Source organism: Corapipo altera, unplaced genomic scaffold (assembly GCF_003945725.1).
Source record: "Corapipo altera isolate COAL_440 unplaced genomic scaffold, ASM394572v1 68, whole genome shotgun sequence".
NCBI classification, from domain to species: Eukaryota; Metazoa; Chordata; class Aves; order Passeriformes; family Pipridae; genus Corapipo; species Corapipo altera.
In genome coordinates, this window is record NW_020884919.1 from 4874173 (window position 1) to 4893822 (window position 19650).

Below are 19650 nucleotides of genomic sequence, written 5' to 3' on the forward strand. Positions count from 1 at the left end.
TTGCATTCCCTGTGCTGTGTGATGGCTTGCACTGGTTGCATTCCCTGATCAGATTTTAGGTCTTATTGGGGTAGGCCCTCCTGCCACACAGCTCTGCCCAAGGGCAGCACAGCTGCTTCCTCACCCTTCTTCAAGGGTGTTAGTCATGAATGAGTGTGGGCTTGTGGGGCAGGGATTGGGAAAGAGTGCCCCCAAAATGGGAGTCAGAGCCTCCCTCCTGGGTCTTTGATGCTCCTGTGCCCCAGCTCTTCTGAAGTTACTGTCAGGAAGCATCCCCAGCCAGGCTGCAGGAGGTGGGGAGCATTCCCGTGGCTGACAAGCTACAGCGCCTCTGTGTGAGCTGCTCTCTTTCCAGACCTCACTACCAGGAGGGTCTGTAAAACTTGTAAAACATGTTTCACCTCACGCCCATAAAGTCACACCTAGATTAGAATTTGATAAATGAACACTCCCAAGGTCACACAACTTAGCTGGGAACGTTACTTTGGTGTAATTAATTGTAGACTGAAACTGGTGTTCTTTTCGATATATATTTTCGAAATATATGGCTTGTTAATTCTCCATCCAGGTATTTGTTTCCTGTTTTATTTTTTTCTCTTTTAATAATCATATTATTAAAAGTCCTATTGCCTTATGTATGTGCTCACTACCAATCACACCTCTCTCCAACAAACAGTACTAAGCCAGATTCTTCATAAATGTAATTTATTATAAGTTCTTGCACTCTATGGTTGTCATGTTTTGTGATTAAAAATATATCTCGGGAAATAATTTCAGCTGCAGTTTTTTAGAATGTCAATTTATTACTTAAATTCTCAACCACTGTTAAATAGCATATCTTGATTTTATGGTATTATGCCTGTATACCCTAGTTGAGAAAATTGTTCTTTATATTTATGAGAGAAATATATAGTTTTTGATGTAGTGGTTGATAACGTAATGTAGAAGTGGTGACAGTTCATTTAGGGAACTATAAGACATTGCCAGCAAAAACAGATTGAGAATGATAATCAATTATTTCCTCTCTTGAAATGTTGCTTCATTCATCAACCCTGATAAGCAGTGGTCTCTAGTACTAACAAGGACCCAAACGTCTCCCTAACGTGATGGAGACTTTGGATACTACTTGAAATAATGAAGGTTTTATCTTTCAAAATTAAGAGCTATTAAACTGGAAAACTCCTACCCTTTTGTTTGGTTACTGGAGTAATTTCAACAGCCAACATCCATGATAAAATCATATTTTGAGAAGGGGAAAAGATGAAGCATCACACCATAATTACTTGATGACTTAAATGTCTCTCTTAGAATTCTGAATTTTATTGAATTTCTTTTTTTCCTAATCCCTTAACAAGATGTTGTTAATGTCCTTTTAGATATGAATGAATGCAACACATATGGAAGCTGTAGCCAGACATGTGTAAATACTGAAGGATCATACACTTGCAGCTGTGTGGAGGGTTATGTACTTCAGCCTGATAACAAGTCCTGCAAGGCCAAAAATAGTAAGTTTTAACATCTTTTTACCTTACTGAAGATATTTTGTGGTTTGATCCAGTCTGGAGGATTCATGTGAAAAGACAAAATGAACACAGGCGAGATGGAGTTTCCTTCACTCTGCTACAAAAGAGCCACACAACAACCTTGGAAAAACTTTTCACCTATTAAGACAATACTCCAAGGGCAATATTAGAAGTTATTATCTGTTTATTATTAATTAAAGTGAAATACTCAATTCAGCCAAGATTAGAAGAGTTCCCAGTTTCCCTGTTCATAAATAAATCAAAGATTTTCCTCACACAAACAATAAAGGCTGTTTACTCTGGGAAGACAATGGAGACAGGGGAAATGATCATGAGGTAATTGTACCCTTAGGATAAAAAAAAAAGACATGAGATTGCTTTGTCCTTGCATTATCCCAAGAGGTGAATTTCATGATATACATATTCACACAAGGCTTTTTGTTGCTTAGTGCATGTTTTCATTAGTTATAGCAAATTGGGAATCCAAGGAAATTAGTCAATTGTGTTTAACGAGGCAGTATTTTACACAGTGTTTTCTTATTCAGCATATTGAATTAACAATGCTTTTATATTAAAAACCCCAAAAAGTTCCTTAAGGAATTATTCAACATCCACAATGCTTCAGGCCCCAAGTTTAAGCCATGTTTTTTATACATTTTTGAGTCTTCATTTTTGTAGCTATTTTGCCACCAGAAAATAGGAAGGACTACTGGGCTTTTTTAAGGTTTGGTCACCTAAAAAGCATTACTAAATATGTTTTGGCTGAGCACCACTGAGAGTTACAGAGTATTTTACTGTTTGTACTGTTTTGATCCACACAATATAGCTGAGCATTTTTTAAAAAAAGTCCACAGTGAAGTGGATAAGCGAGATAAGAAAGTCCTCTTACAAAGTATTATTACAATGTAAACATACTTTAATATTCATCTTTCTCCACTACATGAAAATTCAAAATGTAATTTTAGATCAGGAAAACCTCATGATGCTTGAGATGAGCCATATGGAGTTTCCCTTCTTAGACCCATAAAGTTGGGTAACAACTGAGCGTTGTAGTGAACTATTGGTTCACTACAGTGAACCAACTTGATGAAAAGAATTAGATTAACAGAGGACCCCTCTGTACTTTTTACTACTTCATCATGCTTATTTTTCCCTAGTTTTCACCTTTTCTGTTATTTTCAGAAAGAAATCACCACTCATGAGAAATCTCTGCAGGACAATACTAGCCAAGATCATTGTGTTGTACAGACATGAGTGTTGCTCGTTACATTATTTTTGTGTGTATGTGTGTGTAAACACAACTTTTCCTTGAATTAATGATGGATTAAATTATCAATATGATTTATATTTTGGTCAAATATTTCATAGGACACAAAAGTTATAAAGAAACCTGGTTGAGTAATGAAGGTGCTTTTATTGCACAGTTATGCAAGATCTTGAAGTAGTTTGTGTTGCATCACTGGGCCCAACTTACAGGGTGGAAATTGGTGAATTTTCCAGATGCACATCACTTTCCTATACCCTCCCTGCTACAGTCATAATTTCCCTGGTCATACAAACTAATTTTCACAAGTTTCTCTCCTATAGGATGAGGTTTGAGCAGGGACAAAGATGCAGCATGGCCCTGCACAAATAGATTGGGGAAAAGTATGTAAAATCCAAACATCACAGGTCAAAAATTAATCCATAGCACCTCATTGCACAGAGGGAAAGATGTGTATAAGTAAGGTTAAGGTTAGGTCAGGATTATTGCTTCATCTGGGATATGATGCCGACTGAGGGGCATCAGACAGGGCAACTTTGGATCAGTAGAACAGAATCCAGGAAAAAAAATGTGTCTAAGGAAAAAAAAACAACAACCCAGCACTTAGAAAAATTATCAACTTTTTTCCTTAAACAACCTAAAGAAAATAAGGGTGGAAAGAGCAAGTTCCCTGCTTTGTCTACTTTTGGCAAAAGTAGTTGTCAAACAAATGAAGAAAATGAGCCGAGGAATATTCCACTCTGTGTAAAAGCTGTGAAAGACAAGAAGCAGCACTAGAGGTGTAGGTGTGGAAAATTTTCACTGTTAATGACAGCAGATCTGCTAAGAATGAAAATTGCCATCCTCATGGAGATCCTACACACGACAGAATCCCAAACACCAAACCATCAACCCTTTGCCTCTGCAGATGGAGAATATTTATGAGCAGTGAGGTGGAGGAGGTGCTGGAGGCCCCAGTTAGAGAAGGTGCTGAGCAGGTGACACTTGTTTGGGTCTGGAGGAGCCCTGTTCTGGGTCAGGGGATAGTGTGGTGGCCTCAGAGCCCATCCCCACCCAACCAGCTCTCCACATGTGCTACGGTACAATTAGCAAAGTTCTCAAAAACTGCTTTTTCCTGCCCTTCAGGCAGACACATGCTCGCCTCTGAAGGTGGTGAGGTTTCTCCCTCATTAAATTCTGCATTTTTTTCCTCAGCACAATTAAATACCTTTGGAGCCAGAAGCTTTTAGCTGCACAGTCCCTTTGGGGAAGGATGTAAAATAGGTATCAAAACAGCTGGGAGCACACTGTGGTTTTTTACAGACTTTTTAACCACGTTTTCTTTTATGAATAAAGAAGCAGTTAATGACTTCTTCTAAGGTGCAAATGAAAAAAAATGCTGCTTTGCTGAACAGAGTTTTAGAACTTCTGTGTTTACCAAGTTTTTATGCCTATATTGCAAGGTCTGCATGTGATGAGAAGAGTATTTAAGGAAAGCAAATGACAGAATTGGGAAGCTTTAGCTGAGGAAATAAAATTCATCTGTTTTCCAAAAGTTCATGGTATGCTTTATGTCTCCAAAACCTATGTAGAAAAAAATACCATGTGGTGAAAAATGTTTGTCATGGAGATACAGCAGGATGAACTGAAAATGACTAAATGAAACTTTTTTTCAGGGTATTTAGAAAAAATTCAGTGCTTTTAAACTGATTTGACAACACAGTTTTCTTGTATGATCTCACAGAATTAAGTCTTGAGGCTTTAGAAATAAAGCAGCCCATTTGTGGGGCACATTATGGCTAAACATCAAAAATAATGTCAAAACAAAATTGGCCTGCATTTAATTCAACACTGCTCAATATTATTTCAGATTTTAATACCATTTATTTGTTGGTGGGAGCAAAGTACTTATGATTTACAGTGCACACCCCAGCAGAAGGGAGTTTAAGCTGCTTGTCAACACTGAATTCTGGATTTTATCCTTTTCCTATCATTGTGGTGTGAAAAAAAACCAACTTGCTGGCATTTCTGAGGCTTTTCTTCCAGAGAAGTAGGTCTGTTGGTAGTGCAAAACACCTTCATTTCTGATTTGTTGTGGCATCACTTATTGATCTGTATTTTAGACAAGATCAGGGAGGAGGGAAATGCAAGTCTTTCATCTTTTCCACTACTCTATCTTAAACATAATTCAAAGGAAAATGCTTTCATTTTAATCAAGAAGGATGAATCATAAAACTTCCCTGGATTAAAGAGCCACTCACTTCTTATCTTGCCCATAAAATGAAAAAAAAAAAAAAAAAAAAAAAATTGGGAAAAAATAACACACATGAAGTCCACTTATTTGAAAAGCTGCTGCCAGCTCACTGTAACTCATCCCAGATCTGTCCATTCAACTTTTCAGCTTCTGTTCTTGAGGAACAAACAAGCAGCTTTTGTGAGGGAGAATACATGATTTCTTTATTATCTCCTTTTTTGTTTTTCATCAGCACTATGCTATGCAGTAAGTTAATTTAAAAATTTCTGCAGGAACTTTTAATATTTTTTGTATATATATATATACATATATATATATACACATATATATTTTATATATATATATAAATAAATATGAAATCAGCCCTTATCTGAGCAACACTAAAAGAAGCAGGTTACCTACTCTACTGTGAAAACCCATGATTATTTGATACAATCCATTGAATTATTTCATGTAGTTCTGCTTTAAAATTATGATTTCAAACTCAGTAATCTAGTTTCTGAATTTTTAATGTGTAATAGTGCCTGCTGAGCAGAACCTCTTGGCAGTGCCGCGAGTCCTTACCATGCCTTTGTTTGCAGCCAGGTTTGATTACAGTAGTTGCTTGAGAGATTTGAAGCTAATTCTTATTAAGAATTCTCTTATGTCTTAGACATTAATATTAAAATACAACCTTTCTCTGGAGTTTGGTAAGGTATTAAATCCTCGTTAACAGTTTTCAACAGGTCAGTTCAAAACAGTGCAAGAAAAGATATGATTCTCTCCTTCAGCCTCAAACCGCTGTGGTTTCTTTGAGGCTTTATAGATTGCAGAGTGGAAATATCCGATTTAGCACAAAGTATAAGAGCAAAAATAATAATAAAGGTTTTTTCACACTCTTGGTAGTTGGGAAAAGAGTGATTCAAACCAGAATTAAGCAGTGGTATTATTTTGTGAGAAGAGAGAAGCTGAGCACAGAGCTGTCAGATGTAAAAATAAAACCCCTAACTCAGCGGGATGCAGATGGAAAGACACCTTTTGTACCCGTCTGGAAAGTTGGGGTGTGTGGGTGACAGGAACAGAAGCTCTTAAGTCTGGCTCTCTTCTGATGGGTAGCAAAAGATGATAAGAAAAGGGAGGAAGAGAGATTTAGACTGACTGCAAATGTACCTACCTGGCAGATTTCAAAGAAAATTGCTTAACAAGAACCACACTGCCTTCTCTTTTGGAAAAAAAAAAACAACAAACAAAAAAAAACAAGACTAGGGGGCTTCACTCCTGGCTTACACCGCAAGGGATTGTTTCACAAAGCAGTTAAATCCCTGATGTTGTTCGATATCTTCTGAAATTTAAAAAAAAAAAAAAAAAAAAAAAATTAAAAAAAAATCTCGTGTGGATCTGACTCATGGGTTGTTGGAAGTGAATGTGAGGATGATGAGGACAGATAGAAAGTCCCAAAAGGAATGACACAAAAGTGTGGTTTTGCAGGTCTCAGTGTGGGATTTACTGGAGAGGGACTAAATGTGTTACAAGTTAGAATATGCATTATGAAATGGGAAGGAATAAGAAAAGACCAAATGTAATTAACTTTAGAAAGAATACATGTTGATCCCTTATACAAAAGAAGTTTTTTATGTGAAAAAAAATAAAAAAAAATATTATGAGCAAACAAGATTTTTAAATAAAAGCTAATAGTACCAAAGAACAGAATTTAACACCTACTGCTGTGGGTTTGAGTGAGACCACTGAGCACTGCATTCACTGAAGCATTTTTTCTCTTTAATCAGACCTCCTGATGAAGTATTATTTGTTGAAACCTTTTATTTATGCAATTTTTTTCACCATTTAGACAGCTGGAATTGCATACTGAAATTTTGATTTAGGTAGAATGTTGATTGAAAGTGCTCCATGTCAATGCAGCGTTCAAACGTCCCTCTGAATACAAGCAGATTACACTGGGGTGAGAGCTCTTGACTTGGCAACACCAATATTTTTCAAATGTGCTTCAAACTGCAGTGAGAGTATCTGTTTTAGGGTAATTGTTTTTAAATCCAACATCCAAAAGTTTGCCCACTTGATGACATTATTTACTGTGGCAGAAGAACGGGGTTAATAGACACATTGTTGTGGTGTTGCAAACGTTGCAAAGGACAATTAAGTGATTCTCATGAACGTAAATCATTGCAAAATTAGATGTCACTGTAATTCCAAGAAACCTGAGATGATTTTTAGGATTGTTGTATCTTCCTCTCTCAGAGAATATCTCATAATGTCCTGCATCAGCTCAATCTCAGTTGGAGAAGGACTCTGGACACTGAGCAACATCTCATAGGAATGGGATTTTTTAGAAAGCAGTTTCCCTATACTCTATCTTAAATATATACATCTGTTGGATGGAGTTTTTTCCAGCCAATTCACATGATCAACAGCAGTTCTTCATTATAAATTAAAGCAAAGCAATGTTACCCCACTGTTGTAAACAAAGGGATTCTTCCCAGGAAAAAAAAAAAAAAAAAAAAAGGGAAACTGCTGGGACAGGTTTTTGACATAGATGTCCCTCTGACAGTTCTGGATTAACTGGGACTTTGTTTCAGTTTAAAGTACTAGTTCAAGTCTAGAACAAGATGTTATTCCATATCAGCAGTGGCACCACGTGTAGCAGACTCCCCATCGTTCAGAGACTTATATTTATTTGCAGTTGACTAAGTCAGATGAAAATTTTGAAACCAGCCCTGAATAATCAATGGAGTAAAGCAAGAACAGCTGTTTTTGTGCCTAGTAGCACTCAAGATAATGCTAAATATAGTGTATCTCAATGAGAGTTATTTGTTCCTCTCTGTGGATAACGTAACTTTTTAAAGTTTTAACTTGAACTGGAACATTGTGTATTTTAAGATATATAATCTTCACTATTAGGGTATTATTATTTCCTTCATTTTTCACACATTACTCAAGTATTTTGATAAATTACTGGCATGGTTTCTAGGCAAAGTGATTCAGATGATTGTGACAGCACTTTCAGTTGCATGTAATATCCTAATTTGAATCACTGCTTCATATTTTGTCTTTGTTTATCACAACAGTAATAGTAACCCAGTGGAAATGAGACACTCTCTTTTCCCTGTCAGGAATCTCCACTGCATAATTTTTTCTCCTTTATAAAGGATGGTTGTAGGCCCATCATCTCTATGCTGTAGCCAGGTTTCACTGCATTAGTATTTTTTGTTGTTGTTGTTGGGTTTAAGATCTTTTAGCAGCATCCACTCCTCAGTTTATGTCTTATTTTACAGACTCTAATATGAAAAGAACCTTACCATTTCCTGTGTACTCATGAGTTCTGCAGGTTTTCCTGGTCTTCATTCTTTTAAAAATTTCAGTAATCTGGATAAAAATAATTTGCATAAATTGTATTTCATTTTATGATTTAGGCATGAAAAATGTTGCAATAATGATACTTGGAATTAAACAGAAGCTGTGGGGCTAGGGTAATTAATTTTATTTAATGATGTGAACCATTAGAACAGCAGGAAAAAATGGACTAGTAATTTAGAATATATGATAGTTATGAAAATAAAAACAAAACCAATTTATTGCATGTCTTACAACAAGCAGGTAAGAACATTAAACACTACATTAAAATTCAAAAGATGAATATGGTGCAGACAGCCTGTTAATCCTTTCAACTCTCTTCACTTTGTTTTTAGAGCCTGCTGATAGACCTCCTCTTCTTCTGGTTGCAAGCTCTGAAACAATTGAGGTTTTATATCTTAATGGAAGCAAATTGTCTGCACGAACCCCTGTAAAAGGATCTGCAGTACTGACATCGGACTACAGCTACAGAGAGGACACAGTTTGTTGGATTGAATCAAGGGATCTCTCAAGTCAGCTGAAGTGTTCCAAGATAACCAAAGCTGGGAAGTTAACAGAGGAGTGGATAATAAACATTGCTCAGTACCTTCACAGTAAGTATTTGACAATGTTTTAGCAAAACAGTGGTGTCTGTCTTGGCAAACTGCTGCGGGAACCTTCAGAAGAATTTTGGGGTTTGCTGTTGAAAACAGTCTTAACACATTAAATATTGTGACTCACAGTGAAGCACTTTTATGTTCCTCACTCATATATTCAGTGTGGGTTGCAGCATTTATACCTATGCAAAAGGTTTTTAAGATGTTCATTTTTATAGACTGGCTAAAACGTGTGGAAGTTACAAAACCAGCAGTGCAGTGGAAGAAGAAATGTGAAATGCTTCCTTTTGTCTGGCAAAATAGTGCTGCACAACACTTGGGAGTGATTCTTTGCCACTGGGACAATATTAACAATGAACTAGGCACATCTTTAGCACAAATACCACGGGTATGTTAGTTCCTGAAAATATCTAAATATTTCCTGACTTAGTGGAAACAAATTTCTGCCCTTTTTTTTTTTTTTTTTTTTTAGTTAAGAAAATACATTTAAAAATGCATTAACCCATCACACTGAATTAGACTTTGCATTACAACATTATTCCTCAGTCAGCTTTTCAATTTGTGGAATGTTGTTATCTTCTGAAGGAGGTGTTCATCCATAGACACATTAGTGTGAACAGACTGCTAAACAGTGTGCAGTCAAAAAAATTGCAATCTTCATCTTTCACAGAAGAGATGTCCCCAGATCAGCTTAGAAACCACAGCCCTGAGGAGTTTAATGGTGGTACCAGTAACAGACTCCTAAAAACTCAAGACCAGAGCCTAAGATTGGACCTAAGCTTTTGAAAAATCCTTTTAAGGAGAGACGTGCATCAAAGAATAGCTCTCAACGGATCTCAAACCCTCTGACCACCCAGTTCAGGAATATTCAAATCCCAGATTTGATTACAACTCTTAGAAGTGCATTTCGAAGCAATAAGTTCTTCATAGAGGTTGTGCTTTGGACTAGCTTTTTTAAATTATGGTAATTTCTACAGAGTAAGGGTTTTTTATAGTTTCCTATTTTTATATTTACTAGAACAAGAAATTAAATTTAAACAGCTCTCCAAAAATAGTGTTTGGGTTTTGTTTTTTTTTCATTCACCATTGATTTTGACTGTTTTACTTTTAGAGAACACTCTCATCCGAGGCATAAAGTATGTTTGTTTGAGGTTTTGTTGGGTTTTTTTCATTCTTCCTACGTTATTGAGGTTTCTTTTTTAGTGTTATATTTTAGAGGGCTTTTCATACTTTAGATATCTAAGTACCCTAAAGATCATGGTAGTAGTATTTGATTACGCTTTTTCAATTCGCTCTGCTATTGATATTTTGTTTTCCTTTAGTCAGAACAATCAAATTAAGTGCAGTCCTTGGCAAAATGTGTTTTGTATTGAACTAAATGTGTGTTTGTTCTGTCACTTGTCTTTATCATCAGAGTGGACCTGAGCACTATGTTTTGCAGTCCTTCACCAGTTGTGTCTTGTGTTTCTGTCTTTCTGTTCTCTGTGTATGAGGAGAATTGATAATCTCTGTGCTGTTCAGATCTGCATTAGTGCACCTGTTTGTAAAATCGGGGCTGTATGATGGGTTTGAAATTAATACAGTGCCTGGAATTAATGAGCTTCTCATTTTTCATAGTGCTAGCACACACCAGCCTGTGGTCTCTAATATTTTCTTTCTGAAACTTCATGGTAATAGTTCAATCTTATTTAGATAAAGAACAGTAATTCCCAGGGACGTGAACCAACTGCAGAGACTTGGTCTGATTTCTTCTTTGATTTTGATTTGGGAAATAGTGCTTGGAGACTTAAAAAACTCTGCTTGGAGACAGGTTTTGAGCTCCGACTGACAAAATCCAGCAGATTTAGCTGTGGGGGTGTATTTCCCAAACACACACATCCCCAGACACTTTTCTTGTGTTGCTGCAGCAGACTAACATCAAATCCCACAGTCTGGGCATGTCTGCTCAGAGGGAAAGGCAGCATGAAACCCTGACCCACAGCTCTGCACTGCATGGTCTCTGCAGGGGTGGTGGGGCACAGGAGACAGCAGGGACAACAGGCTGTTCCTTGTGGGAATAATACCTTCTGAAAGTTCAGTTAGAACTCATCTGGTGCAGAGCTGTTGCTTGTTTCCATCCCCAGTACTCGCTGCAGAAATTATCCACCTGATTAATGCCTTCTCTTGCAGACCTACACCTGGAGTTATGCCTGCCAGGACATGGCAGGAGCCTTGTGTTGCTGCATCTGTTATATTTGCCTGCACATGTTTTATAGGTCCTTTTGTGGCTACTGCACAACTGAGTTTTAATTTTAAATTCTTCCTTTTCTTCCCTCCACCTTCTATTACCCATCAGGTCGTTTCTGCCATTTCTCTTCAACATATAGCACTACCTCTGGTGAGGCAAATTAATTCACTTTAACTCTGTCAAGGATTTCAGCCTGAGTGTTTTCAAGTGTAATTGCACTCCCCTACAGCTCAAGCCAAATAAATGGTTGTGCCGTGGGGTTATTCACATAAAATTGTACATTCTGTTCTTAATAGGAAGCTTTTTTGTGTTTGTGTTTGTGTGACCACAAAAAGGATATTCCTAAAACTATTAGGGGGAAAATACTAGAAATAGTTTTCTTAGCAGGGTTTGTGGAGTTTTCACTATTTTTTTATCCTACTTCTCTAATCTGTTCTAATCTGTTAGTGTGAAAAAATCCCCATTTTATCTACATATGAGAGAAAAAATGGTAGAAAAGTCAGTTAAACAAAGTGATTGGAACTGCTTGAAGTGGGTTTATTCGAAGTGTTTTCTTCAGTGAAGGCAAGTAAGACTTGTAGTTAGGAACAAAGAAAATAGATCATCTTTTAAGATGAAAGACTACATTTAGGAAAGCGGGGACCATGAAAATGACTTCATTTTTATGCCAGGTCATACAGCACTAGCTCCAGGTAGCAAGTGTAAGCTTTGGATCTACAGAAGAAAGAGAGTTACAGTCCTTTAGTTTATAGCATTCTCCCTCAAAAGACAGTCCAATCTGACTTCATTTTTTGTGGGGATGTGAGTGTCCCAGATGGGTAGAATCAGATTCCTTTGAAGCACAATGTAACTTGCTCTGTGTCTGGATGTTATTCTGCAGAGGCTGTGGAGAGGCTGATCCTGCGCTCGTGTGGTGCTTCCTGTGGGAAAATGGGGTGCAACTCCGGTGATGGCATTTCTTGTGTTCTTTTATTAAGCTAGTTTCAGGCTTATAAGATTTATTCTCTCATGCATAGGGTTTGTTTGATAGGTTTACCCTTTTAAATAAGGACAAGTTTCTGTAGGCACAGTAGTATCAGCACAGGCATTTGTGTCTTAGCCAAGACCAGGCATTGGCATGTTGTTTCATCGTTGTCTTTTAAGACCGAGAAGTTTTTGGAAGAGAAGCTGGAAAACTTCCTCTTGGAAAGATTTATGCAGACAATGTCAGAGCCAAATAGGCTTTCAGGGAAGTTTCTCCTATAAGGAGGCTGGTGCAACCACTGCCCATAGTAAGGGACATGCTTCTTGACACTTCACAGCTAGCTCACAGACCATTTCCAGTTAGTACAGAGAGACTTTCAGGAACAATCATTTATTTAAAGGAATATCTCTTCATCCAGACTAGCAAAAAATCTTTTTAGTGGCATGAATGTGGAAAATCTCTCTCAATTTTCTACCCTGCCAAAGCCATGATATGAAATTTTATATTAACACTTCCGTGTGTTGGAGCTGAGGACTGGCAAGAGCAGCATCTTCTGGATGACAGAATCTTCTTTTCCCTCATTTTAAAAGGAATTTTGTGTCTTCATCATTACAAGTACCAAGCACCTCATATGCTCTCTCCAAACAAGCACTGGGTAGCACAGCCTGGGTTTTAGCTGCTATTCTTCTACAGAATATAACAAAATCTCTTCTGGGATGATGCTTCAGAGCATGATATTTTCTGCTTGGCTGGTATTAGTTTCAGGTTCCCTTGGCACTCAGTTATCTCAGTGCACCAGTACCAATCCTGCAGGGCTTGTGTTTAGTTTTGCCACCTGTGTTTTCCACCCACAGACAGTCATACCTCACCTGGGAAGGCACACAGGCTTTTTTCTTGGCAGGTGTGTTTGGACAGGACTGATCTGGATGAAAAGAAACATTTTGCTGCTTCTATACTAATTCAGTTTTAACCTGCCAAGGCTGGGAACAGGTGATGGACATGGAAAGGTGGCAGGTTCCAATGTTAGAGGTATTTGCCTCTCTGCTTGTGGAACTCAACACCTTCTACTTGACCTCCTGGTCACAACCCAAAGCTGGCTTTTTGGCTCTCCCACTTTTTGGATATGAGTGCTGTGAAGACCATCAGACAGGGAGCCCAGAGGATGTGACCAGTATCCCACAGTGTCTGTTTGGTTACATTATTGGTTTTTTTCTCTGGTTTTGGTCCCGCTGATTGCTCCTTCACCCCCTGACCTAAACCACTTCTTAGTAATGGTTATCCACAACTGCTAGTACTGTGTTCAGAATAGCTGCACCCATTTCCCTTGGCATTGATGAGGCTCAGTCATTGAAGGAAACACTATTCCCTGGACCTGGTGCTCCTTTCAGCATTCCTGTGAATTTCCATGAATATTCACGGCAATCAAAGCAAAGCTTGGCTTATACAGGAGGAGAAAAACTGTGAAGATCTGGGGGAAAGTGTTTATTCCTACATACAGTCTGCCCCAGCTTGTCTCCAGACAGGCACTAAAAGCTGTCATACAGTTGTAGGATGTGATTTTGCTGTTTTCTTCAGTGAGAGGCCGCCCATGAGCCTGGAGGATGCACAGGAATGAGAAAGCTTTGTGTCGAAGGTCATTTACACCTCACAGGGCACTTTAGTAGTGTTCAGAGCATCTCATACAGTAAGGGGGGCAAACAGGAGGTGGGAAGAGTATCATAAGGAAACATCACATCATACTTGTCCTGTATGTGGCATCCACTTGGCTAATTAGCCATGGAGGATCTCACACTGATGTTCTTGAACTTCTGGGAAGACTGCACAAGTGCTGTTTTTGGGATAGTTACCTTTCTTTGTCAAAAGGTGGGCTTTTTGGGGTTTTGGGTGCTTTTTTTTTGGGTTTTGTTTGCTTGTCTGTTTGGTTTTTGCTTTTTGGGTTTTTTTTGAGTATCAATATCTCACTCTTAAGTGGTTTAAACAGAGGCATCATTAAATATACAAAACTAGGATACTTTTCTCATGAATTTATTCAGCTTGAATTTCCCATCTCCTTTTACTGTCCAGTCACTCAGTCTCCTGAGGTCCTGAAGTTCTTCAAAACTGACCCTCCTCATTGCTATTTTTTTTATTATTATTCAACCTTGTCACCCTGTTATTCATGTCATCTTCCAGGTGACTTGTGAATGTGATCTCACACAGGTTCCAGCACAGACCACTGTTGTAGAACTTGGTGATGCTTAACAGGGAACCAGGTTTGACCCACATCTTAGGTAGTTCCATGGGTCCATCTCTGCCATATATGCCAGGCTACATCTCTCCTGAGTCCTCCCTTGTATCTTCCTCAGTACCTATTGGTATTTGCGCATGTACCCCTGTTTATATTTTGTTTTAATTTTCATATACTTTTAGGTATTTTAACCACAAGTCCAAATCTTTAGTTGGATGTTCATACTCCATGATATGGGAAATGCTTTCTTTACATCAGTCCATACTTTTATTCTTCATTCTGATGTACGTGACAGAACTTTTGATCCAGTATTTGACACAGCCTCAATGAGGTGCTTTCCTCGTGCAGTATGGACTTCTATTTAGTGCAGGAGATAGCACTGTTTGATAATTGTGCCTTTAATACAGTCTTTCTTCTCCCTGTAATGACAAAACTCCTTTGGAGTCCCAGCTGCACAGAAGCTTCCTTTTATCAGGTGCTTCTCTCTTTAGCTCCTGGCTAGTTTATTCTGATTATTGGCTATACACAACCTTTTTGGTGATTATCAGGTTTGCTAGAAGAGCAAGGGTAGCTCACATCTCTTCATTCAACCTTCCTGTTCCAACAAGCATGATCAGTTGGATCTCATCCTTTGACCATGGTGCATATTGCAAACCTATTATCTTTTTTTATTGAATAAAAATTATATAATCAGGTCTGTATCTCAATGCTTGATGGTGTTTGCACGAAAGTTAAGATATAATCTGTATATCAGAAATCCTAAGAGGACCTTCCTTCTACTAGTTCGTTCTAAATATTAGTTGGGAAGTATCTGTCTGCTCTTGGTGCACCTTTTGGGTACAGACTATTCCATTTGACTTGAGGATTTGTTCTACTGGCTTAATAGCGTTGCTGTAACATTTCATTATGTCACTGTGAGGCAAAAGCTGCCACGACGGATACTCTGAATTTGTGGCATTTCCCTCCAAAGTTAGGTTACCTGCATTTAATCCCTTTTGACACAAGAGCTATTTATTAACTGCTTGCTAATTGCCACAAATGGATTTTTTCAGTCGTTCAAAGATGTAATACCACTATTTTTCAAGCTTTGTTACTCATCCAGCTTCCACAATTGATCTTGCATTGACATTGGTCAAAGCCCTGCCACTGTCTTCTGTTCTTAGCAAAGCTGTCTGTTTTCTTTATATCTGCTTTTCAATGGCTGTGCCCTGGATAGCTAATTCTAGACTGAGTACAGAAAATAAAAAGCCTTATCTCAGTGGTATTTCTCAGAGCAAATTCTTTATTTTTTCTAGTTGGTTGGTTGGTTGGTTGATTTGGTTTGGTTTTGTTTGTTCGTTTGTTTGTTTGGGGCTTTTTTGGGGTTTTTTGGGGGGTTTTTTGGGGTTTTTTTTGGGGGGGAAGATGTTTTTTCCCCCTTCTCTGAACTCCTAGGCTCTGCCTGGGACAGTCTCCTGAATGTTGTATCTGCAAAGAGACAAAAATTCTCAGTGCTGAATTGTCATATTCCCTTTTCCCTGGTTTGTCGACTTCCTAACTGACCATTTTTGGACTTCCTTTTTAATTAGTTTCGTTATTGTCCTAAAGTGGAACATGACTGTATCTTTTTTGTCTCCCTTACATCCCAACCCCTCCTTGGTAGAAAAGCTCATGCACCAGGGAGGAAATCCAAGAGCAAGGAAGAAAACTCCCACAGAAGCAGAAGGGTTTTGCAAATAAGAACAGGACTTTCTGTCATGGTGTCAGTAGCCATGTAAATTTATCGTTATCAGGCGGAATGCTGAGGGACTCTTCCTCTCTGTCAAATTGAATTATTATGCTACTTGTAAAGCAGTAACATTTGTATTTTATTAACAAGGTTTTGAAGATAGAATGAAATAATCGTGGGGGCTATAAAGATGTAATGTATAGATAACTAGGTTGCTGCAAATACAAACCACGCAGTTTGTAGTGAATATTTTACAAAAGTATTTTTATCCTTGGATACAACTGTAATGAAATAGCAGTAAAAATGAAGCCAAACCAAACCAAACAAAAAACCTGCACAAGTAATTTTTTTAATGAAGTGTGGAATTAAGTATTGCACGTTTTATGGGATTAGACACACATTTTCCCATAAACCTTTGACATCCATATGCACTGTGTTGGCTTCATTTTGGTTTTTGCTTGGCAGTCACTGCAACTATTCTTTGTAATAGGATTTTCACAAAAACTGAACTTGTTCTGCTTCTGTAAATCCACTGTGGACTTCAGTAAGAGGCAAATGTCCAGGGAGACACAAACATTTGCATAGCACAGCCTTCTCAGAGATCAGGAGAGATGCTCGCTCAATCCTCTGATTCCAGCACTGGTTGAGTAGTTTTTTTGTTGGCTGCTGAAACCAGAAAGTTTTTTTCTTTGTAACATGCTGCAAGTGAAACAACAACAGAATCGTGTTGCCTTTTACAACCAAAACTTCTACCCCTTTCTGATCCCATGCAGGATCTAACCAACTGTCGAGCTACAGCAAATATTAACAGTCCTCTAATGGGTTTGTTGAAGTTTTTGGGCTCCTGAGAGGTCCTCAGTAATCACAGGAGCTTGTTTTCTGCCTTTCTTCCAAGAAAGAGGTATATAGAAGACATATAACTGTAACTTGCCCATGTCAGTAAAGTTGTTTATAAACTTGAGGCTTCAAGTGAACACTCTCAGAAACTGTCTTCAATGGCAATAAAATATCTGATTAATATTTCAGGATTAGGTACCATCAGCTAATTATATATGCATGATCTTTTTTCACTTTCTACTGGTACTTTATTATTGTTTGTATAAATTTCACACTTTTTATGGTTTAGGTAGTGGTTATCTTCTTAAGTGGAGATATATCTCTGTAAATGCATGGCACATAGGATGTTAACCAAGTTTGCTTCATTTAGACTAATTGACAGAAAATTTGCCACGTGCTTCCACTTATTAATTTATTAATGCAAATATTTCATTCAGACTTCCTAAAAAACCTTCCACTAAAACACTGTGAAGAAGAAAACTTTTTTGGTTTTTTTTTGTTTTTTTTTTTTTTTTTTACATAATGTACTTTGGATTGTGTCTTCTGCCTCCTAAAGACTTTCCCTGAGACACAGGTCAACATTGCAGAAAAATTTAAAAAGTCTGTGTCTTCTTTGAAATGACTTTTGGAATGAAGGGGACATAAAAACTATAAAATCCAGAATATGGTTTGTTTACATCCAGCATCATAACTGGTGCCATGTTCAGATATAAAAAATGAAGCACTTGAGCAATTACAGACCAAAGTCCATCCCAGACAGAGATTTGTCAGTGCCATAAGGGAACAGTGTGTTTTCAGCAATGAGCCTGAACTGTCTTAGGGATGCACTGAGCTGTCTCTGCTCCAGATCTGAGTCTCCAGGGCATCAGTGAAGTGACCCATCGGGAATTTGTGGTATTTGCAGAGACTGAATCACACATTCTGGCTCCTGTATGTTTTGGGGGAAGAAGCAGGAAGAAAAAAAATCTGCTTAACATATCTTATGCAACGAAAAGAGTAATAAACACAGATATTGCGAGTTGTGATCAGACTTGTGTTCTCTACTAATTGCTGTGTTTTGCAACTCATATTTTGATCTAATGCTTTGTACTAGTGCAGGGAAAAGGGTAAATAAATATCATGCTTTTCAGAAATGAGTAAGTAATTGCTCTTATCAAAGTGAATCTGAAATCAGACGCTGTGTCTCTGATAAAGTGAAAACCTGAAGCTCTTGGCTGATTTGCTTCCTGCGCTCACCATAGCCTGGGTATTCCTGTGCTGGACTGGAGTCTGTGACAGAGACACACCAAAAACTTTGTGTGTGTCAGAATAAAACAAAGGGCTTGTTCTTAACTTAGTACAAAAAGCCCCTACAAAAAGATGAATTGCATGTTTTGCAAAAGTTGATAAAACTGTGATTATTATTTACACTGTGGTGGACATGACAAATTAAAACCACCATCTGATTTGGGGGTTTAATACAGGATCAGTTTCTTCAGTTTTTAACTTCTTTGATTGACAGAAGCAATGATGGGCTCAACAAGAATTATCTCCAGTTCATGACAATATTATTGTGTTCTCAATCTACATAATTGTGGATTTCTACTTAGAATGAAGCAAATTTGATTTAGAATGTTCTTTTAATTAAAGCTTTGGAGTAGAACTCGAAATGATGGAAACCTTATGGATCATGTCAGAATTATGAAATAAATAAAATCCTTTTCAGTATTTGTCAGTTGAGTTGAAAAAAATAAAACCTTAGGTTTGCTTTCAAATGCTTAAGTTTGGTTTGAGTGAAGCACTTACTCAAAAACTGAAAAACTGCAGGTAACCAGTGTTTTAACCTGGGAAAATAACTTTTGATAAAGCCTGATTTAAGCTATATAAATGTCTTCATTGTGGAAAAAAAGTGTTTGAATCATTGTAAGTAATGAAATGAGAAGGACAGGATATGCAGAAGGGTTTATCTGCTGTGCAAAGCTGACACCCGGTGTCTTACCAGCACGTGACCAAACAGCTCCCATTTGATATTCTGGGTTTGACATTCACCATGGCAATTCGGAGCTGATGGTAAAGTTTGGATGGTCTTTGCATATGTAATCACATAAAATTTCTGTCACACTGTGTGAGCAAAAATAATGAGCTGACTGAGGAGTGTGTGGGGATACGTGCCACAGTTTGCAGTTCCAGGGACTTTTGCTCTTTTTGGCACTTTTGGATTTGTTTGCATGTTGTTGCTATTTTGCTTAAGAACATGATTCCATTTTTTTATTTATATTATTTTTATATTTATATATAAGGAGATAAGTATAATGTGTTTTAAGATATTAGTGCCATTTCTCTTCTACTGAAAATACTTATTTTCCTTTTAAGACTCTTGGAGAATAAATTGTTAGTCATTGAGTCTGTACAACTGGTTGCACAATTCAGGTTTGTTTTAAACAGTCATAACCACTGCATTAGCTTCAGAAACAAACCCATTGGGAAAAGGAAACTCAAAAGATGAAGCAATGAGAAAACATTTTATAACAGTCTGTGAAAGCACTGTAATCCATCTTCTGTGTCCTAAAAAAATATGCACAGTTTGAGTTTTTGGCTGTGGGTTTTTTTTTTCCTTTTGGAAACATATATTTGGAGTGAGAATTAGTTTTTCATAAGGACAAAACACATTATAGGCAGAAATTATTGCTGTAAGGAAGAGGAGCAGGCCTTGCAGAGGGGACCTGGAGGAGGCTGCAATGCAT

The 19650-nt window shown here is 37.7% G+C and overlaps 1 protein-coding gene across 1 annotated transcript in view; it reads left to right on the forward strand.

The window, feature by feature from the left end:
• The window catches only part of LRP1B (LDL receptor related protein 1B), a 672863-nt gene that overhangs the window by 357267 nt on the left and 295946 nt on the right, over positions 1-19650 (forward strand). The window contains exons 5-6 of the mRNA XM_027656245.1: positions 1377-1505; positions 8704-8961. Coding sequence (XP_027512046.1) covers positions 1377-1505; positions 8704-8961 — 387 coding nt within the window. The remainder of the gene's footprint in view (positions 1-1376; positions 1506-8703; positions 8962-19650) is intronic.